This window comes from Dermacentor silvarum, chromosome 9 (genome assembly GCF_013339745.2).
Source record: "Dermacentor silvarum isolate Dsil-2018 chromosome 9, BIME_Dsil_1.4, whole genome shotgun sequence".
In the NCBI taxonomy this organism is placed as follows: domain Eukaryota; kingdom Metazoa; phylum Arthropoda; class Arachnida; order Ixodida; family Ixodidae; genus Dermacentor; species Dermacentor silvarum.
The window spans coordinates 136,355,248-136,378,983 of record NC_051162.1 but is presented as its reverse complement, the minus strand read 5'-3'; the positions used below and the strand labels follow the sequence as shown (position 1 = coordinate 136,378,983).

The 23,736-nt window shown below is 46.3% G+C and overlaps 1 protein-coding gene across 1 annotated transcript in view; it reads right to left on the bottom strand.

The window, feature by feature from the left end:
* LOC119464423 (aldehyde dehydrogenase 1A1) overlaps positions 1–23,736 on the bottom strand; it is a 97,328-nt gene that overhangs the window by 20,400 nt on the left and 53,192 nt on the right. Inside the window, exons 5-8 of the mRNA XM_037725385.2 lie at positions 23,465–23,526; positions 12,751–12,993; positions 11,775–11,877; positions 3,933–4,117 (exon numbers count right to left, since the gene is read on the bottom strand). Coding sequence (XP_037581313.1) covers positions 3,933–4,117; positions 11,775–11,877; positions 12,751–12,993; positions 23,465–23,526 — 593 coding nt within the window. The remainder of the gene's footprint in view (positions 1–3,932; positions 4,118–11,774; positions 11,878–12,750; positions 12,994–23,464; positions 23,527–23,736) is intronic.

Below are 23,736 nucleotides of genomic sequence, written 5' to 3'. Positions count from 1 at the left end.
GAACAATGAACTAGCGAAAGTTGTAGAATGGTGTCAGTTGAATCACTTAATTTTAAACCTGGTTAAAACTCAGTTCATGATATTTAAAACAAAACAGGGTATGTTACCGTGTATACCCCAAGTTGCCCTCGACAGTCACCTTATTGCTGCAACGGACTGTGTGCCATTCCTTGGCATAAAATTAGATCCTAACTTGAAATTTACTAATCATATTGCATTTGTTAAACAAAAAAAAGCTTTCGCCATAAGAGCATTGAATAAATCACGAGCATTTTTTTCAGAACACGCATTACTATCTATACGTTGCATTCATTCATAGTCATATCACCTATGGTATTGCTTCCTGGGGAAACACATATAGCTGTCACCTCTCGTCTATTCAACACATACAGAACCAGGCCATTCGCATAATCACCAACAGTTCCTTTTACTCAGATGCTCTCCTGCCTTTTCAGGCTAACTCTATTCTACCTGTATCTGGCTTGTTTAAGTATCATTTCAGTATTCTCTTCGTTAAATTGCTTAACAAACAGCTTGCTTACGAATTTGTAGACTTCAACTTACTTACTAATACCAATTCCACTAGGTTTGCGCATAATAACAACTTTCTCCTACCTAAATGTAGCACCAACTATGGAAAAATGACGTCCTCGTTTTCAGCGATAAAAATATGGAATGACCTACCACATTCTCTTAAACAAACATCATCATTGAATACATTCAAACATGAATTGAAGTGTTTTATTCTTTGTAAATAGTTTCATGCCCGATAATATGTTTTTCTGTATAATTACGCCTGTTGATATAGGCATTTCCTTGTTTTTTGTATCTTATTGTATTGTATTTTGCGCGTTCTTTTGTCTTCCTTCAACGTTGTTAATTTTGCTGCTTTAACTCATGTCTTGTATACCTTTTTTTTTTATTTGAACCGAGGGTCCCGTTGCAGTCTTTGACTTTGGAACCCTCGTCTGTATAGTATCGTTTACATAATAATTGTATTGAATGGATCATAAGCTGAAACTGAAACTTTGGCTACTTTGTACCCGTCAGTGGAATCTCTGGAATGGGCGAAAAATATTTCACGGCTTCCTCAGTGGGCGCCCGAGCAAAGGTCCCCTTGACAACCCGTCTGCGTTTCGAGTCGAGCCACCCTTCCGGTACACAATCGTATACTGATAACTGGCGAGCAGATTTGACCAGCGTTGCATTCTTGCTGCTGCAACGGAATTTGCATGTTTCTTTGGGTCGAAACTGTAGGTGAGCGGTTCATGGTCCGTCAAGATAGTAAACTGTCGGCCATACAGATATTTATGAAATTTCTGTATGCCAAACACGATTGCAAGCGCTTCTCTTTCAACGTGGGCATAGTTTCTTTCTGCTGCACTTAGCGTTCGAGAAGCGTATGCCACCGGTCTGTCTTCCCAATTGACAACATGAGAGACAACGGCATCTACGCCATGCGCTGACGCGTCACGTGTCTAAGCGGTATTGCTGCGTCGCACAGCTCGAGTACGGCATCGCTACAGAGAAGCTTTTTGCAACACTGAAAGCTTTCTTTGCATTCTTGGCAGTTCCATTCATTTTCCTTTCTTAGCAATTTGTGCATTGGTTCGAGTGTTTCAGCAAGACACGGCAAGAACTTTGCGTAAAAGTTGTAAAGCCCCAAGAACTCTCTTTCGTTCTGTGTCCCGTTTTCGAACATTTAAAGCACTTGGTAAATAAATGCGGACACTTGCTCCCGCCACGTGCACTACCAAATCTAGTACACCAACACTCGTCCTTGGAAGCGGAAAGTTCTTTTTACCTGGTGCTGCAGACTTTTGTTGCCAGTTGACGTCGTTTTCAGAGGCGCCGGCGCTGCCTGCTGCGCACTTCCTTGCGCTGCTTCCATCCCCAACGCTGAGCTGTAAGCTTTTTCGAAGGTGAGGCCCCGGTCTCCGAGCTTGCAGCGGATGACGTCGTTGTGTAGTCCCACAATGAGGCGGTCCCGAATCGCCTCTTCAAGAAACGTGCTGAAGTTGCAGGTGGCTGCCATCTTCTTGAGGTCTGTGACCTAGGCGTTGGTATCCACGGTACAACTTGTACCTTTCCACTACCATGGAGCGCCTAGGTGTGTAGTGGGTTCGCAGGGTCTTTACAACACCTTCGAAGCTGGCTTCTACAGGAGACTTCGGGAAAAGCAGGTTTTGAAGCGTGATAAACGCGGCCTCTCCAATAAACATCAAGAACACCTGCTGTTTCGTTGCCTTGTCTATCTTGTTAGCAGTTGCGAATGCCTCGAAGAGCTTTGAACGTAGACTTCGAAGTCAGCCTTCTCCGGTGAAAATTGTGGCAGGTGAACCAGAACCCCGCCGCGGCTCGCCGTGTTAGTTGGTTGTCCAAATGTCACCGTCCCTATTCGCTGAGTCGAACCAATCCCATCCTCGTCGTCATTGTTGGTCTTGAAAGGACGGAAGCCAGACGATATTGACAGCAGGCGCTTACTGGTTTATTCGACGTATCGACCGGCATCTCAGTACAAGGCACAACTAAAGATCATACAGATACGGCTGCCGGCTTTTTATAGCCAGCGCAAAAGGGCAACATAACCGACACGCAGATAGGCGCGCAGACAGGCGGCATGGTGGCCGAACGCACTGATCTTATCAACAGATAGCATCAACCCGGCGCAATGCCCAACGACCGCATACGCCTGAGTATTCGGTTGTATCGTGCAGGAACGAAATCTCAGGATGACATCAGTTTCTAGATATTAAAGACGATAGTCTTTCTTGGGGAACTTAAACGCTGAAAATTTGGTCTGTCTGTCTGTCTGTCTGTCACCCGATTCAGCCACCCGGCCAAAGTTGGACCACTTGCTTACCGCCCACACTACTTAAACTGGTACGGCTGTTCATACTTGTGAACGTTATCGATCACAAAGTAAATATTACGCATATCTGAGGCGCAACATCACTAGGTAAGTATTAGGAGGTGTATTCCTTTAATAGAAAATACATAGATACGTAACTCTAAAGACCCTAGTTTTCTTAAGCTGCGCTGAAAATGCCATGCTATGCGCGCCGACGAACGACGTTCCCCGACTGCGCGCCGACGAGCGCCCTCTGCCATGGAGGAAGGAAACCCTCTGCACAAGCTCATGTTTCCCGATGTATTGCCAGATGGCGTCCATGTCTCACGCAGCGCCTCCTCAATTTTATCAATGCCAGCCAGATGCGGCCGATTCAACATAAAGGAAGCGCTGTCTGAGGCAGGGCAAAACATAAATGGCCGCTTGATGAAATAATGCGGTAAAATGAAATCTGTTCAAACAAACCTCCATTGCATTTATCATGCCAGGACGGAAATGGTACGAGAACAGCATCACGGGTGGCCGCGGATCAGACCAGCACTCATGTAGTACTGCCGGCAGAAGACTATCGGCTTTCGACGACATTTGCAGCGAAGCACGCACATACGCGGCAAATTTTTAATTCCCGAACTTTGCGGAGAAATGAATAGGTGTTCCAGTTACTTTCTTAACAAAAGATTGTTTTATGCATCGAAGCACAAAAGTAACTGGAACGCCAATGCATTTCTTCGCAAAGTTCGGGAATGAATATCTGGAAACTGGTGTCATCCTGAGAATTCGTTTCAAGTGGATCCGCCTTGCGAGCTCCACGGCTAGAATGTGTAGGTTGCAATATGGGCCATAAGGTTCAGAACTGAATTACAGAATTTTTGTTAATTAGTCGATTATGCCTTTCAATTTTCTTCTTGTGCAACTAATCTCCGAGTAGACCAGCTCATGAACTGTGCTATCTGCCACAGGCAACATTTTTGAAAGTGTTCGCTGAAACACGCGGTATATGCGGAGCGTGACGGCGACGGCAAAAACTCGCTTGGAGTGTCCATATAATTGCTATCGCAATAAACACAGCAAAAGGCCCAACCTGCGGTCCCTGGTTGGTGGTGCTTTCGAAGGGATCCCCCAGCACGCGCGCCTGTGCCATCTTGACGGAGACGGCAACGAACTGCTCGTACACGTCCTGATGCACGAAGATACGCGTCGGGGCGCAGCACACTTGGCCTGTATTCAGGAACACGCTGAGGTGCGCCACAGTCGCCGCCACTTGCACTGCGAACACAGGAAACGGCCCAGCGTCTTACATATATGTACAACCTTCCAATTTTTTAAACAAGAAATCGCAGCCATTCCTCTCTGTGAATGTGGGCTACCCGCGGAGCTGTTCTTCGGCAGTACGCGCTACACGCGGCCTCCCCATACCAGCGCACACAACATCCTAACTGCCTATTCGGTTCTTTGCGCAGGCGCGGAAATAAAGCAGGTGGCTTGTTAGCAACCACCTGTCACACTAAATTATCGATGTGCGTTACGGCCATTAATGCTCCCTCGACGCAGCCAAACAGAGCAGCTGACTAAGTCAGGAGCTGGGGTGTCAAAACCACATCACTTTAACGCTTCGCGAATTCTCGAACGTTACCAATCATCAACAAATCGTTCTCGAACCACAGTCTGTCGCACACCGCACCTGAATCCAAAATGTCTGTCCAGAAAGCCCCTCTGAAATTTCGTATACGCACCCTTGTGCTCGTCCAATTTACTGGCGTGGTACCTGCGTCGCTTCGCCACATTCTCCGCTTCGCGGCAACCGTCTTTCTGACCAGCCTCTAGGGCACGATCCTCGCTGCTACTCGGCGCCCTCTTCCTACGCCAGGTGTCAGCACATGGCTTACTAGTTTGCTCCGCCTTCTCATAGAGGGCGCGGGAGTTTTGAGGCACTGAAACAACTACCGTCCCATAACAGTGACGTCAGTGGTTTACAGGGTGGTGATGCAGATTATAAAGGACAGACTGCAGGCATGGGTGGAGAGCGAGGAGGTGCTGGGGGAACTACAAAATGGGTTAGAAGGTTAGAAGATAATCTGTTCTCATTGACACAGTGTATTGAAATAGCAGAAAAGGAACACAGGCCCCTATGGCTTGCATTTCTGGATATCAAGGGAGTCTATGACAGTGTAATCCAAAAGGATTTGTGGGACATACTGGGCACTCTAGATGTGGAAGATGGAGTAAGAAATATTTTAAAAGATATCTATAAAAGTAACAAGGTGCTTATAAAATGGGAAAACAAGGTATCTGGGCCTATAGAGATACAGCAGGGACTTAGGCAGGGGTGCCCTCTGTCACCTCTGTTGTTCATGCTGTATTTACAAGGATTAGAGAAAAAATTAGAGAGGAGCGGACTTGGCTTCAACCTTTCCTATTTCAAGCAAGGAGAATGGATTAAACAGTCATTACCAGGGCTGATGTATGCGGATGACATTGTACTTATGGCTGACAGCAAGGAAGACTTGCAGAGATTAATGGACATCTGTGATAAAGAGGGAGATAGCTTAGGTTTGAAGTTTAGTAAAGAAAAATCGGCAGTCATGACTTTTAATGATAATCAGGGCAGCGAGCATAGAATACAGGAGGTTACGCTGGAGGTGGTGGATAAGTACAAATATCTTGGAGTGTGGATAAACAATGGGGCTCAGTACCTAACGGAACATGAAAAATATGTGACGGCTAAAGGAAGCAGAAATGCAGCTGTGATGAAAAACAGGGCACTGTGGAATTACAATTGGTACGAAGTGGTGAGAGGGATTTGGAAAAGGGTGATGGTCCCTAGTTTGACTTTCGGCAATGCGGTCCTGTGCATGAGATCAGAGGTTCGAGCAAGGTTGGAAGTTAAGCAGCGAGGGGTAGGTAGACTGGCTCTGGGAGCACACGGAAATACACCAAATCAGGGGGTACAGGGTGACATGGGATGGACGTCATTCGAGGGCAGGGAAGCCAGCAGCAAGATAGAATTTGAGGAGCGATTGAGAGAGATGGGAGAAAAGCGGTGGGCAAGGAGAGTTTTCAGTTATTTGTACATGAGGAATGTTGATACAAAATGGAGGAAGCTGACCAGAAAACTGTCAATCAAATATTTGGACTGCAGGAGGGGTGCAGACCAGGAAACAGCGGTTAAGAAAAAGGTTAAGGAAACAGAGAGGGGTCTGTGGAAAACAGGGATGCAGACGAAATCAGCACTGGGAACATACCGAACTTTCAAGCAAGAAATTGCCAAAGAAGATATCTACGATAATTCTAGGGGAAGCTCTTTGTTGTTTGAAGCCAGGACGGGAGTATTGCGGACTAAGATGTACCGAGTCAAGTACCAAGGTATAGACACGTTGTGCTGTGCGTGTGGAGAAGAAGAGGAAACGGCCGAACACCTCATACTTTTCTGTAAAGGGCTTAACCCTACAGTGCAAAGCAACGGGGCTGATTTTTTCAAAGCATTGGGGTTTAGGGACAGTGAAGGCAAAATAGACTTTAAGCGGGTAGAAATAACCTAACAGAGGTTATCTGATTGGTGGATAAAATCAAGGAAGGGGTGAAATTTCACCCACCACAAAGTACAAAATATGTTAATAGTCATGGCTAGGTGGCGTATGCCACCGCCCGATTTAAAGGGTTCAGCCTCATCCATCCATCCATCCAACGGGCATTGAAATATCTATGGTAGTGTGGACATTTAAACTCCGCTGTAAAACCCTGCGGCAGCGCGCACCAGAGCCGCGACTGCACTCAGCTACGCCTCCCCGCTTGCGACGGCAAGCACACAAAAACACGATTACAATGTACAGAAAACACTTTGCTCTCTGCGAATTTTCCACTTTTCACTTCTCTTAGTTGCATTATCACTGGAACCGAGCACAGTCTCCTTGGAGACTACCCACGAAAGCGGATTAACCTTGCAGCATGTGCACCGGTGAGTAAAAAAGCTCGCATTCTCAACTTCTCATTTCTTTGCATGCGAGGAGGATAAAACAGATTCTTGTAGGCATTTCTTAAACATGGAAAATAATAATAATTATTATATAGTTATTGCTCTTCAAAGGAAATTAAAACCAGACTTCTTATTTGCGAACATGGAGTATATACATCACAAAAAAAAATAATAGATTCGGCTGCGACTGCATAATTGATACACTGCGATAAATTCACTGCACAATAGTGGAAAAAGTACTTGTGGTGATAAAGTTAGATCAATTGCATTTGAGACATAATAATATGATTATGTTTATTACTAGTATCTGGCAGAAACAATTGTCATCTAATCGGGGCTTCACTTAGCACAGTCCAGACAAGGACACCATGGAGCGTTTTGTGCACTGTTCTTAGAAACGAATCGCAAACTCACCCACACTTCCGCCACAGTAATTGAGGCTCTTTTTTCTTTTGACTGCAGCCTCCAAGACGCTGCTCATATTTATTCACCCCTTTGGACTCTCCGGACGTACAAGTTAACAGTGAATATGTCACCACTGGAAGTAACATCAAGGACAAGAATCCTCCCAAGGTATATTTCTGAACACTTCACCTAGAACCTAGATTTGTTCATTTATTGGACTAACTTTTGTTTCACCATCTTTTTGCTTGCATGTTTGTCACCGATTCATAATTTCTATTTTCAGGAAGATGGACAAGAGAGAGATTATTCGTCTTCAAGCTGCCCACAAGTCGCTTACTAACTAATTTACCAAGTACGTTGTCCCGCGCTTACAGGCAGACACGAACACATCTCACTCGATGACCGTGGGCACTCATTGTTAGAAGGCTGGCGTGATGAAGAGCGGCAGCAGAGGAGAGCCACTTCGTGTCGCCTCTCGCTTCAACGTGAACTAGGCGCGCGAGAACACAGCGCACACCAAGCCATCAGCTATTGACCCTTTTCGCGGAGCAGTTTGTTTTACAGAAACGAGATGGCGCTCGCGGCGGCGCGCCATACGTCTGCTCAGCGACCGCGCACGAATACGAAACCATTACCGCTTCTACCTTGCTTCTGTGCGATCAGCTGTCAGAAATGCAACTGAGTTTTCGCTAACACACTGTGCTTCAATCATGCTAGATTGAATCATGTGCATTGAAGACGTGTGCAGTAAGAAGTTGGCTGCAAAAATAGTGACTGGCATGTTAAGGAATATAATGAATCTGTGTGGCCAAGTTCGCGGACCGCTGCTGCAACTGTCCGAACGTGTTACCGGCACTTCGTGATGTAGGGCTTTCCTCGAGGATAAAAAAATTTGCTCATCCACCAGCCTTGTATCGCTAACCTTCAAAGCAAGGGCTTCATCCCCAGAACGTCGGCAAGAGTGAGTACCACTCGTTAAACAATGACAAAGGGAGTAGCGCCGCTTCCTGTATTAGTAAGTTTCGCGCACGTTATCTATACACATCTGTCCTAAGTGGCAGGAAAACTTACGCCCACTCTATCGCCGACGTATCAAGAATAAGTGAATGGGCGCACACTTGAATATACGCGCACTGTATACGCACAATAAATGACGGACTACACCGATGGCGCACGAATGGTCGAAGCTGAACGTTTCGTGACGGTCCACAAGAGTAAGCGAGTTACTAGCTGTAATATATATTTGCTACAAGGTATTACAATGTACAACACAGCTACGTTTCAAGTCTTGTGCGCAGCAAGAACAAATCTATCGGAACTGAGCACACAAGCGAGCGATTAGGCAGAAAATAATCATATAGTGGCGACACCTTGGAACTTCACCGAGTCAGAAACTGACAAGCCACTGCTTCAAAATATTTGCCGAATAAAGAACAAAGAGGAAAACACACTAATCCTGACCGAATTCATGAGCGTAATGTTTGGATAGCTTGGAATACATATTTAGCCCCGATTTTAGAACAAGCACCGTATACGGTGCTTGCGCCGTTTGGACATAGCTTAATCATCTCCGAAGGCGCTTTTGCCTGTTCTCTGAAGCTGTGATCAAAGCTTCGTGTGATCCACCTAGTTACCGTCTACGATATCTCCGAAAACACGGGTTTTCTAAGCCGCGCCGGCGTCATACACTTCCATTGTAAACAAAAAGGCAACGGAGGCAGTTGAGGCAAGCAATGGACGCGTCACCACGTGATCAAACATGTCAGCACCCACGGGATCGCCACGAAAAGGGTCAATATCCGACCGGCTAGCTGTCGAACCCAGCGCAGATTGCCTCCAAGATAGGACGCAGCCGCCGCAGCTGGAGTAGAAGAGCAGATGCGCACTAACCTAGCGCGCGCATATCTAACCTAGCGCACATCCCGGGCCCTTGCGCGTTTGAGAAGACGGTCCGAAATGGTGGCAGCGGTGCAGCATCCACCCAAAATTAACTGCAGCTAAAACTGCCCGACCAAGTTGCCAGCCCCGCAACCAAGCAGCTAGCCCCGTGGCCGAGCGGCAGACTTCGCCGCAAGAGCAGAGGAGACTGCTGCTGTGCAGCGAGGTGCAAGCCATCTTCCATGGCGGCTCGGCGCGCCATTGCTGACCTTGCGTGCCGAAAACCGCGAGAGCAGTTCAGGCGTAACGTCATAGAAAGCTTTGTCAGGACGAGTAGGAAGAAAGGTGTTCGACCACGCCAGAGGCAACGGCAACGACCTCAGAGCACATAAGTCAGATTTTCTGCGCCAAGTCGAGGCTTGTTCGGAGGCTACGCCAACATAATCGAGGGCGCCAAGAGAAATCCAACGGAGAAGTAAGGTGACCTGGACCCAGCTGCCTTCTTGCCTCAGACGCCCCATTATCACCGTCAAGCTGATCAGGCATGGCTCGCGACTACCTTCACGGTGTTATGCGCTGTGCATCCAGGACAGTAGAGTTCTAGTGGGCCTAGCGGTTTGGAGTTTGGCCAGCAGCACGGAGAAAGAATAACTTTTTCCGTGGCCAGCAGGCAGAGACGCGTGACGATCGACGTAACGAGTAACAAAGAATTCTTAATTACATCGGTACGGAGCGGTCACCTTTACAAGCTTCGTCATGGAGAGCAAGACACACGCTCTAACTTGTACTGAAGGCTGAAGCATAGAATAAACAACCTTAGTGAAGGAACACTGTACCTTCCACAGTGGTACGTGGTACGTTCCACAGTGGTAATGTGTCACTCACACCAAGTGCAAGCGACACATTAGCGCCACCCGCAAGAACAAAAAGAAACACGCAGGTTGGAAAGGAGAAACTGTAAAATGCCGGGTAGCCCATATCGCTGTGTTCGCTGCGGCAGCAGATGCCTACGTCACCCGATTACTTCGCAATGCAAGTTGCTCATCTTCAGTGGTAACTGTCGGTGCAAACCGGTGGGACACGCCGCTCATGACCGGACCCCCATGTGCGACGACGAAGGTGAGCCGTTTACTAGCTGCCGTTAATGGTTTCAGCGTATCTCGGCATTCAAATTTTATTTCTGCTCTTGTAAGAGTAGGTGCACAGCGTGCCTTCTGTTAATAAAGTTGCACGTCCTCTTTACTCACTCGCGGCTTGTTTGTATAGGCGTCAGTAGAGGCTCTTGTCTCCTGGCAATTAGAATGCGCCAGCTACGCGGTAGCCAATGCTCCGAGGTATGCTGCAACGCCAGCAGGGCGAGTACGTCGCGTACCCGCGTAAGCTACCGGTAAAAAGCGGCCATACTGAATTTTGCTTCAAAACAGAAAAAAAATTACTTCCGCTGATGATGACGACGACGATGATTTATTGGCATCCCCTTTGAAACGGGGCGCTGACAAATGGTCGCCTAGCCTGCTTGAGTTAGTCAGGTATGCTATAGATGTTTTCATTCTAGCATTTTTCTATACGTCTCATTAGTCATTCTCTTCCTTAAAACTTTCCGATCTATCTTGCACCGCTACCTTTGCTTGCAACGGATGTGGTCGTATCAATCTCTTCCCTGCTTTTTTTTTTTTTTCACCGATACTCTAAGTGTATCTTGCTTATCTCGACTGCTGACCGTATATGCTTCAATCCACTTTAAATCCAAGCGCTTCTGGAAGGGGCACGTTACCTACGGGTCTCACTGGATTAATCCCTTCGCATTGCATTAGGCAATGGACATAATGGTCCATGGCGGACGATGGACAATGGTTGATCTGTTGGACATAAATCCAACAGATCAACCACTAAAGCATGTTATGTAGGAAAGCGCTATATTTCGCGACGTGTTTGCTCATCGATTCCGGGCAACTTATAGGTGTGTCCTTGGATGCGAAAATAGTATCTCGCCTGACAGGCCATCGTCTTTCTGCGTGCCGCTGTGTCAAGAAAATACAGCGTCATATTCGACGCCACCGAACCTATGCACACACAAACTTTTCTATTTACGGCTGCTCTAGTCAGGCCCATCGCATTACCATAAAATACAATTTCACGACCTCCGCCAATTTTGTATACACTGTGCACAATACAAACAGCATGCAAATTCTGCGAATGCAATAAAGAAACGAAACGAGAGCAAGACATTCTGTCCGCCAGCGCATGTACCGTCTGTTTTCTTCGTCTGTGTTGCCCGTGTTACGTCGCGCTGCCTAGGCATGGCTATATAAATGCGAACCAACTTGCCCACCTTTCAGTCATTCTGCTCTATTTCACTCGAGAAGTTTCTTTAAAAATAGAAAAAAAAGGCAGGGAAGAAATAGCGTCTGTGTTTCTGCTCGCGCTATTTACTAAGTAAAAGAAAAGCGTGTAGTCCTCAAAACGTGCACATGCACCCGCAATGAACTACACTGCGAAAAGAAGTGCGTGGAGAGCCGCAACGGCCGTCCAGCGAACAGGCAGCTCAATTAAATGCAGACGGCACCATCCGCTGGCTGTACAAGATTGAAAGGAGCCTCTGCGTTGCCTCCGCGAAAATTGTGGGAAAGCCGTGCAGAGGATATTGGGCAGAAAGTGCGTACTTACGGTCAGCATCTGGGAAGACAATCAGCGGACTCTTTCCGCCGAGCTCCAGTGACACGCGCTTGCAGTTTGTGTCACCCGAGGCCTTCAGCATCAGTCGGCCAACCTTGGAGGGTACATGCAAATAGCGACGCAGAGAGCCCGGCTGTAACATGGCAGTGAATATTGTGCACACTGCTGATAACGTTCCTCATTCTCAACTGTACATATGATCCCTACCGGGTGCGTTGTCGTCAGCTCTCTGGAAGCTTCCATGATAAAGAGCCGTCTCTCAAGTAGTAGACGTGCCAAATCTATATACCCGACTATCTCTCGCCATAACTCAGTGAAGCTCTGTTCACGTTGCCGCATGCCTCCGCCCTCCTCTGTCCTGTTCTAAGCCGAACAACGTGGATCATCTGGCGTCAACATCTCTGCGCAGCCAACTACTTTAGCATTGATCGTGACCAGCCATTAGCGTAAAGTGCAAGTATTTGCCAGACTTCATAAGAGTGACACAGAAGACTGACTCGCAATCTTTATCATGTGAGTGCATCCAACAGGTGGGTCAACTAGCGAAAACGTATGAATGTCCCTTTCTCCCTATCGAACGTCGCTGAGACAACATTCCTAAATTGTCATACTGGCCTTCTGGTCTGGCATACCTTCGCAAAGAATCTGCACCGCAGTTTCGGTGCAGTAACTATATGCGCGGAGGTCGCGGATAAGACGGCGCGCTCAGGGCTGATGAGGACGACGAAAATTACCAACCGTGCTCATAGTATTATATTTCCTTTTATTCTGACCTACCTATCCTCAACTTCAAGTGGTTTTGCATTGCTTATTTATTTCGAGTTACGTTGGTCTTCACTAAAGCCCGAGAATGGGTATGGGGCCACTAACTCCCAAGGTCCTCACCTACATTTACACTATGTTCGCTCACTGCTCCAAACCAAGGAGTGGCATGGTAAACTAGATTGCAAGAATATGAGAAGAACACCTGCGTGGATCCAGTGAAGGCGATCTTGTCGACGTCCATGTGGTTGGAGAGGGCGGCGCCCGCGGTCTCCCCGAATCCCGGCACCACGTTTACGACGCCCGGGGGAAAGCCAGCGTCGCGCACCAGGCTGGCCGCGTACAGCGCCGTCAACGGCGTCTGCTCTGCCGGCTTCACAACAACCGTGTTTCCCGTGCACAGGGCAGAGCCGATCTTCCAGCAGAACATCACCATCGGCACGTTCCACTGCGAGCATCCGGAGATGACCAACGCGCGCGGCACGATCGCATTGAACACTGCCGCTGCATTCATGCAAGCGAGGTCATTTTTCTTAATGGTGCGCGCAGTCTGGCCAGCTTTCACAAGGGACGCGAAAACACGCCGGTTCAACAATCTCGCTGCAGAAGACATGGACACTTGTCATCACGCACACTTATGCACACTTTATGTAATCACGCGGCGGTGCCGATGAGAAAACAAACCCTGCCAAACGTGCGGGTTAAGAAACTAACTCTTCTTTGGACGAACTTGTGCTCAAAAGACGAGTAGCACGCAAATGACAATGGCCGCCTGCACAGTCATCGGTCGTCGAACCTACCTCACAGCTATCGACTATTTATACACATAACCATGACTTTGGAACATCGGGATTACTTCGCTTGTTCCACATGAGTACATCTTTTTTTTTTTCGCTTTTCTAGTGGTCATTGCATCTGTTTCATTCATCCAATGTGGGAACTGCTATTTTACTCGTTTTGTTATTATTGCGATAGCAATTATATGGATACTTCAACCGGATTTCTGCCGTCGGCGTCGCCGTCGCCGTGAGGTTCCCTATAGATAAAATCTTCGCCGCGCGCCGTATGCCCGAGCGGAAGCGTGCGGGGACGCGCGCTATCACGGAGAGCGAACGCACTCAATCTCCCACGCGCAAGCAAGGAAGCGGGAAGCCAGCGCCGGAGGGAGCAGGGAGGGGGGGGGGGGGGGGCGCACTTCCACTCTGCCGACAACCGCGCTCGTCGCTCGCTCGCACCGTCGCTTATCTCCACACGGCTCTGCCCTTTATCCGCCGTGCATTCGCCGCTCAGTTTCCGTTGAAGCGATAGACCGCACGTACCTTCGCCCGTTGCTGCGGCGTATGCGCTTGCTGCCAGCGTTTTGACAGTCGTTGTCTGCAGTCATTCAGTGTGATCTATTCATGTTTGCTTGTGCGCGCTCACACCACGCTTGTTCAATCAGTTAGTAATAGTCGGGCCACATTTTCCAACGCACGCTACACATGCAATGCTGCCCGGGTCGGCAGTGTCCCTTCGCACGCGCTGCCCACGGGAAGCGCTTCTCATCAACACCACCGTTTCACACGCGCCTTCTCGTGGTCATCGAGTCTCTCTTCATGTCGGTCTACTTACGCCGCAGCACACCTGCTTAATTAATTAGCTCATGTTTACTACAATTCATATTGCTACCAAAGCCGCTCACGTTACTTCGTATGACATTGCTGTGTTGCTATCGCATTCATTGCTTCGCCCTTAGGGCGAAACTGTGACATTTTTTTTTACTGAGAAACTTGTTTCACCTTGTTCGTTCACAGCTCTGTCCTATGCGTTGCTATTACTGTATTATGGAAGTGCTTTGCGGTTCGATGGATGCGAAATTTTGAAGAAATCGAATCTCACTTGAAAGAAGTTGTTTACCCGTGGGCTTTTCGAGATATGTTTTCAGCTTTCACAAATGCTACTTTTCATAAAAGCGCTGCAAGTTTCGTATGTTTGGTGCCTGACGTTCTCACAAAAGGCACATGCCCCGCAATGTGGCTTCACTGCAGTGCAACTTTACAAATGTGCCTTTTTAGCCTGAGAAACTAAGCTCAATTTATCAAAACATCCCACGTACGAAGCGGGAGACATTTTTACGCCTTTTCAGTGATTTGGGCTAATCAAGGTGAATTTTTCTGGTGTAAATTTCTATATGTCGCTATGGAGTTCACAATGGCACAAAGAAGGGGTCATTCAACCCAGACCAGCTACTGCACTAAAGGCCAACTTTGCTGAGAGACTACTACGTATACAGATTATTTAAGTGAGAAGATCTGTGCGTATAATACAATGTTGCTCTGCATTCAAACTTGAAATTCGTTTCCCATTGAGTGACGCGACCGCACAGCCACCGCCACCGACATGTGGCGCTAGGGGCCGATGTTCCAAATTCTTGAACGTGTCGTTTAACGTATTCTAGTGTAATCGCTGGTGCTGGCGTACATTCGCGAAGGTATCCGCGTCACGCGCCCAATCTGATTAGACAAGACTCTTTAGCCTTGACGATGGTGATGATTGTGGTAATGATTTACTGGCATCCCCTTTGAAACGGGGCGGTCACAAATAGTCACCTATCCTGCTTGAGTTAATCAGGTGTGCTCTACATGCTTTTCATTGTATCAGTTTTGTGTACATCTCTTTCATCTTTTTTCTCTTTCTCAAAACTTCTCTATCTAGTAAGGTTTCAACTTGGGCTTGTTGGTTTTACATTATGAACGTGTAGCACACGTCTGGAATTCACCGCTCCACATTTTGCAGCATGAATGGAGCACAGTGCGTGAGCGAAAACCCCTTTGCATTTCCGACAGCTGATCGCACAGAAACAGGGCAGTAGCAGTAGGTAATAGTTTCGTGTTCCTGCGCTTTCGCTAAGGCAGCGTGCAGCGCGTCGCCGAAAGTGCCATCTCGTTTCTGGAGAACAAAGTGCTCCGCTAAAAGGGTCAATACGGAACATCACGGCAACGACGACGGCAGAAATGTGCCTGAAGTGTCCATATAATTGATACAGCAATAATAGCTGTGTGTTACGCGTGCGTGTATTTTGACAGTGTTCACTAGAGCCGAATCGGGCTTTCACCACGAGCACGTAGCATTTTCTTTCCCTGCACTGTTGCGCTGGAGATGATTAATGTGATCACTGAACCCGTTGCAAAGCTTATTGGTCTGTGGTTAATAACACGGTTTATCCTGCGCTGTGTTTATGTAGGTATGATGCGATGCAACTGGCTGGCGCGACGGACGTCGTGCACTACGTAGCGTATTTAGTCGAAACCGGCAGAATAGTCCCGCACGCGGTGCAGGTGCGAAGCGTGATAGACGTGGTGTTGCTTGCTAGCATACCATGGCTACAGTGCGAGTTTCTGCGAGGCTAAAGCTGTATGCAGAGAACCAAGACGCGAGTGCGATTCGTGGCTTTTATGGAAGCCCGTCGCCGTATTTGTCGACGTTATATGCTGTCTGTGATTGTTTTGTATGCAGCGTATTTCGTTTTTTGTCATCATCACCATCGTCGTAATTAGCCTATTTAATGTGCACTGCAGGACGAAAGCCTCTCACAGCGATCGCAAATTACCCCTGTCTTGCGCTACAGTTATGCCTGCATATTTACTCGTTTCATCGCACTCTCTGCCATGCTCGACTATGCTCCCTCCCCTGCCACTCATCCTCCACCCCCCACGAAAGGGCTCTGGGACGATGCTTTCTGCGACGGGCCTTCAGAGGTCCCCCAAGCTCTATTCCAACGGGCCCACGAGGTCGTCGATATCGACTAGAGGACCCTCCCACACTCTTCCTTTCCTTGTGCGCAATTAAAAGGTGTCACTCTCTCTCTCCACTGCGCTTCCTTTCCCCTGGCAACCATTCTGCAACTCTAATAGACCACCGATTATCTGCCCTACGCAGTACAAGGCCTGCCCAGCTCCATTTTTTAACAGGGAGGCTGTTTAAGCCAGCCGTAATTTGTGGTTTGTGGTGCATATAAAAAACTATCAAGAAATAAAAGAAAATAAGCTTCCTTGCCGAAGCAGGATTCGAACCCGCGTACCCATGGTCCCAAGGCGAACGTCGTAACCACTTGGCTATACAGCCACTTTTTTTTTCATGGTATTTATTACGAATACGTAAGATATTTCCATAGCAGCCAAAACAGTCTAAGCCGCGTCTACAAGCACAAAACAAATATTTCACAGTATAATTATTACAGTAAGAGTTCTCTAAAAGGAAGGCAAAAGGATACACTTCATCAACAACGGATACCAGTCTGGTTGGGAGTCTCTCTGATCATAAAAGTCTTTCAGCTGTGAAATCATCCGAATGAAATGTGACTTCGAAGATACAATTGGTTCTGAATTCCGGTCTAGCATGCGAGTTTTCCATAAACTGTGCAACCCCATAAGCAGGAGCATATCAAAAGGCACATCGTCACATTGAGGTGGTATCAGATATCGCATTGTATAAGCATTTATATCAAGATCCTTTTTTAAAGTCCTCTGGAGAACGTCCCAAAACAATATGGCATCCTTGCAATCAATAAAACAGTGTTCTATGGTTTCCGGTACATTACAGAGACGACAGTTTATCGAAGATACAAAGATTCCTTTCCTATTTAACCAGGTTTTAACAGGTAACGTTTCAGTGTGCACTTTGAAGAAGAATGTTTTAGTGTGATGAGGAATAGGCATTTTACAGACCCATGTAAGGACGTCATCTCCAGGTAATCCGATGTACAGTGATCGGTATAATGGAGGTTTAAAAAGCATATCAATTAGATCATTATACAGATTTTTCCTTGAGATAGAGAATAAGTACTCATTTGAGAACCTCACTGCAAGAAAACGCACTGAGAGGCACACTTCACGCATGAATGCCTGCAAATATGGATGTGAAGCAAAATTTGTCGAAATTACTAAATTCGTAAAACGTTGACGAGATTAACTTGCAAGAATGCCCGAAGTAATGGATGAGAACAACCTCGAAAAAAGATGAAACGAGACACTAATTGTCTAACATAAAGGTGAACCAGGCCAAGACCGCCTGCACTAACCGGTCTGAAAATATTGTCACGCCTCATTGGCTCATAAGATGATGACCAAATAAAGGTTGCAAATATTCGGTGAAACTGCTGTATGTAAACCCTGGAACAATGAATTATTTGCAGCACATAGAAGAGTTTTGTTGCCAAAAATAAATTACACGCTTTAGCTCTGCCAAAGACTGAGAAATTATGTGGAACGAATGTTTGGGCATAGCGTCTTAGGGTTGGTACACGTTCTCTCCAGTAACGTGCACTTGACTTATATGCATCCAATGGAATGCCCAGGTATTTTGGTTGTTGACAAGTCCACTCAATACCAGCAAAATATGTCGGTTTAAAGATCCATGAGCCAAACCAAAGCCCCAAAATTTTAGCACAGTTCATTCGTGCACCAGCAATTGCTCCAAATTCCTCTATCTTAGACACCACATTTGTGATACTGGGCTTGTCTGTGCAAAAGAAAGCGAGGTCGTCTGCATATGCCAGCACTTTCACCTCTGTTCCAAAAACACTGAAACCATGAATATTAGTAGAGTGAATAACGTTTAAACACAGTGGTTCCAAGTAAAGGGCAAAAAGCAATGGCGACAAGGGACAACCTTGCTTCACAGAGGAATGAATTGACACAGGCTTGGACAGGTGACCATTGACAATCAAACGAGTTGAACAATCATTATAACACAATTTCGCACCTTTAAATATAACGGAGCCGACGTTAGCATGCTCGAGAAGAGAAAAGAGAAAAGAATGACAAACCCTACAAAAGCCTTAGCTAAGTCTACTTGTAGCATTGCTAGCTGATCATAAGAACTGGAACAATGTTCCAATACTGTACGGGCGATGTGTATGTTTGTTTGTATTGAGCGGCCTTTCAGGCCGCAGGTTTGGTGAGAACCAATAAGAATAGACATCGCAAATTGTAGTCTGTTTGATAATACCTTTGCAAAAATTTTATAGTCTACATTAGACAGTGTAATAGGTCTGTAGCCTTCAACAGATCGCAGTTTCTCTCTGTCGGTGTATTTTGCAATGAACACTGTGTGGCTTCTAGTGAATGACTGAGGAAGAGTATCCAGATCAAAAGCAAGTTTGAAAATCTTGAGTAACACGGGAGTAAGTAGGAATTTAAAGGCTTTATAAAGCTCGCCAGAAATGCCATCCGGACCCGGCGTCTTTGATATCGGTAATTGGTCAATAGCTAATTCTATTTCTTGTTGAGTGAAAGAACCACTAATGACAGAACACTCTTCTTCAGTTAAAAAGGTTACAAAGGATACAAATTAAGCGTCTTACCACATTATCATTTTGTTTATCAGAAGGGGCGTTAAACAATGCCGTGTAGTAAAACTCAAATTCACACATTATTTCCTTTGTATTAGAGACCAGAGACCCGTTCGAATAAATATCTGGTATTAGCCTGCTTTTTGCATTGCGGTATTCATCAAGTAAAGTTTGACGTGTGGGTTCCTCAAAATGTAAAGTACGATTATTACGCGATCGAACACGGGCACCTCAGTAGCGTATTGCGTCATATTCCTGAAGTGCACATTTAGCTTTAGTAATTTCGTCCACATAAGAGCCAGGTGCCTCACATTCTAGATCATAGAGATTATGAAGACTTTTTAGTAAAGTGTTTTCTTCTAATATAGCCAATAGAACGGTCTGTGAGGTCGTTGTATTGGCTATACAGCCACGCTTGCAGAACACGCATTTATGCGAACGGCTAAGATCAAACGCAGTATCTGTTCTTATCAACTTAATATCTGATACTTCTATGCGAACCATATGATTGCGTTCGAGCGTCGTCGTCTTCGTCCTCAGCTGGCGCGTTCGCACGCTCGTGCTCTGAGATGTGAAGAAGAGTTTTTGCGCGCTATGCTCGGGTGAGAGATAAAGAAAATGAGATCGAGAGAGAAAGAGAGAGACGCATTCACGCAGCGGGTCTGCTGGAACGCGTTGTCGGCATTGCAACACGGTGTCGGTGTTGCAAGCTGCGCTATGCGACGCGCAATGACGGCCGTAAGTCCGAGACGCGCGAAAAGAAATTATCATCATCATTAGTAATAAGATGAAAAGTTCGTGCGCACTTCCGGAAAATGCTGGGCTACGATCGCCCAGCTTCGCTGTTTCAAGCGTTGCGCGGCCAAGTGCAAGGTTAAGCGTTTTTTTTTTTTTCTTATGTCAAATACAATATTTATCACACACACATACACGCATAACAAATATTTTTGAACTAACCGTGAATACGGAACAAATCTGCGAAAAGTAACGTGGTGGGCTTCAATGATTGCACAGCGCATCTCGTGTAAGTTGACGGGCGTCAATGAACATATCGCCGTGCGGGACGAGAACTCTGATGTGAACGCGCCATTCTGTCGCCGATGAGATCCCACCTACTCGCGCGATAAAAAGCTTCCAACCGCGCCTTTAGCGTGGTTTGCTCCTGGAGATGTCTGCATGCCATCAGTGTGTACGCGTGCGTGTACGGCGTGGATGTCTTATGAAGAAACTTACGCGGTTAATTGGTGCACTTATAATAGCTTGCTAGCCGTTTCTTTGACGATGAACTGCAGCATTGGGCATTCGGCTGCCTTGCCTCCGTTGTAATAAATTCAGTGTTTGCCTGCATCCAACACGCCCTGCTTGGTAGGTCACACGCTTTGTTGATATACATTTCAGTTTCGAGTCTGTCCAGCACTTTAGGCATATTACAAAATACGTTTGAGGCCGTTCTCAAAAAATGGAGCAGTTCCGCCCGAAAGGCGAAGCATCGATTGCGATAGCAAATTAGTAGACAACTGTACGAACTACGGATAGTAGCTTGTATACATTCGCTTACTAACTAAATGATCAAGCACGGGGTCACGCCTGCACAGATAAAAATGACCTCATCTCGCTCGATGACCGCGGAAACTTGCTGCCAAAACACTGGAGTGGGGAGGCGCGGCAGCAGCAACGAGCGAATTGACTTTCGTGCCGTCTCTCGCTTCAACGCGAAATAAACGTCGAAAGCACAACGCGTACGACTTTATCGGTACTATAGTTACACTTTGCCCACATGGCAGATGGCTTTGAAGACGAGGCCCGCGCAAGCGCGCACTTTGTGCACGTCGCAGATTGCTTTCAAGATACGGCACCCGCGCGGCCGCGCCGTAAGCAGCCGCCAACGGTGTAGAACGCCCCCCCCCCCCCCCCCTTTCCCACCCTCGTCTCTCCCCGTGCCTCGCGCGCGATAGAAGAAGCGCGCTTCCGCCCCGCCTTGCTCCTTCGCGTGCGCGAGATTAAGCCGCGATCGTCGGCTGACCCTCGTAAGCTTTCACTCGCACATACAGCGTACGGCGCGCGGCGACGATGTTTCGTGTTTGGACGTTGTACGGAACATCACGGCGACGGATACGGCAGAAATGCGCTTGGAGGGTCCATATGATTGCTAGCGCAATAAAAATTAAGTGGTCTCTGCGGTGCATTAATGAACCCAGTGGTCATGTGGCGTTGTAGTAAAATGTGACATTTTGCTGTAGTGTGTAATTATCAGCAAAATATGTCATTAAGTAAATAACGCGTGAATGATCAATGTTAAATATCTTGCGGTAACCACTGACAAATGATTCGCTATGAAGGAAGCCGAATGTGCTCAGAAAGCCTGAATCGTGAAAACAGAAATTCTGTGGCTGAGTGTGAGGTCCCTGCTTCGCCTTACAAATTGTGATTCTTTTACTTTCAGTTTGAAGATTCTCGGCTTTTCTTTCAAGAAAGCCACGTTCGAGGACAGCATATATCAGTCCCCTGCCCATTTGCAGGATCTACAAGAAAATCCACCATCGAAGCGCTGCTGTCCACATTTCAATGCGTGCTGGCGGCAGTCAATCCACAGGTTCTCGATGGTAATAAAATACCTGAAAGTTCTTGTAGAAGGGTGCAAATAATTACTGAGCAAGGCACACAAATAAGGTGTGAACTTGGGGGAGTTGGCAATTCATAATAAACTTGCACAAGTGTGCTATAGACAAAGATAAATGAAAAAGAACAACAAACACAGCGCCCTGTTTGTCGTACTTGTTCCTCTGTCCGGTTCGTAGCACGCTTTTGCGAGTTTACTACAATAGAGACAAATCAGCAACGAGCTGCAGTGCTGACCTTCAAATAAATTGATTAATTTCACCATCTCAGTTCGGCCCTGAGCATGCGCGCTCGCTGAGCGTAAGCCTAATCTGCTCAGCATAACCCGACCCGTACGCCGAGTTCTTGCTTTGCTCCTGCCATAGAAAGCGGGTCCACTTCGCGGACGAGATTTCTCCAGTGATGCGAATTAGTCCTATCGTGTCTGATAGGACTAAGAGGCCATAACCTCGGCCAAATACTTAGCGCACTTTCTTCCACACTTCTTTTTCTGTAACATCATGCGTATTTGACGCTAAGACAATAAAATTGAAGAGTACTGGTTTGCTGGTACTCGACGAAGTAGTTATATAGCTGTAGTGCTAGCTAGAGGAAAGGGACGCAAACAAGACCAACAAAACTTTCTACGCACCACGGATGCCTTAAAACCAGGCTTTTTGTATTTCTTTCCATAATAAAATATTTTTATGCATGCGCGGACAAAACATTGTTTTACAACTGGTTTCAAATCTTCTAAAATTGAATTGAGCAGAACTACCTAATCATGCTAACCCAACTTTTCGCATTGAAAAGTGATCACTAAGTTAATTAAAGTGTGCGTTTTGAATGCCAAAACCACAACGAGGCACCCTCCTCCTCCACCTCAAAAAAAAAAAAAAAAAGACAATACGATTCAGAAGGCACAGTGTAAAGTTTGCACGATGATTGCGCAACAGGATAAGTCGTGGTGCAACTATACTGCCCAAGAGCTACCATTTGTCATTGAAATTATGCGCTTTCCGTGCCAGATATTTATTTATTTATTCATTTATTCATTTATTCATTTATTCATTTATTTATTCATTCATTCATTCATTCATTCATTCATTCATTCATTCATTCATTCATTCATTCATTCATTCATTCATTCATTCATTCATTTACAGTACATGACAGGGCTTCTGAAGAAGCACTGAGTGAGGGGGGCACAGAGCAATAAAAAGAGAGTTATGTCAGCTGACAGCAACTAAAACAGAGCACTGGAATGGCATCAATGTAGTACACAGACTTAATTCAGTATACAATACAAGAGAAGTGAAATGATTACACAATATTAAAATGCCTGCCCACTTGTTCATGAAAATCGTGACGATGGCTTCGGGAAGATCATTACAAAGTATAATGGCGGGTGGTAGTGCAGATGAATTAAAAGCTCGAGTCCTTCCGAAAATGCGTTTGATGCTCAGGTTACTATGTAGATGTCGTGATGTGCGCGTGAGAGCATGAATAGGTAAGAATATGAAAGTATTTATGCAGTACACATAAAAGTCAAACTTTTGTGAAGTGAAAAGTGAAACTTTTGTCAAAAGTGAAATTAGTGGAAGTGTGAGCGAAATGGGAAAAAAATGTTTTGTGTCCAATTATGCTGTCAATTGTACCATGCGAAATTTTGCGAATGAGCCATGCGACGAGCGATAATTAGATAACAATGATAATCCGGTGAAACGCGGCCACCGACGAAACACAAAACAATGTACGTGTTACAATTATGCAATAGGAACAATAGGAACATGTCGACGTTTTTTCACTTCTGCTGAAACAGGACAAAGCCAGGCAGTTGCCTTAGCGACATTTCAGCCATTTGATACGTCTTGAACGACTAGAGTACTTCGGATGAGCTGCTGAGCGACCGGGTTTGGTGCAGTCAGCAACACGCCGACACCTGCCGCGGAAGTTTAAATCAAAAATGAATAAGTCCGTCGACTCTTACCGGAATAATTTGCCCGATGACTCCAACCGGTTCGCGCCTTGTATAGACGAAAACATCACCATCTGAAAACAAAAAGTGCTCTCATTATATCGTTATGCAACGACTAGCCTCGGTTCGGTAAAAACGTGATCTGCTCACAGCCTTCGTTTTGACATTCAGCAGCCGCTAGTTTAATTGCATATGCAAAGGAAAGCACTGCCCCAAGGAAAACGTAAAAAAAAAAAATTATAGTTTCATCCTCAACGCAATACACTGGCGTGATATAGCTAACG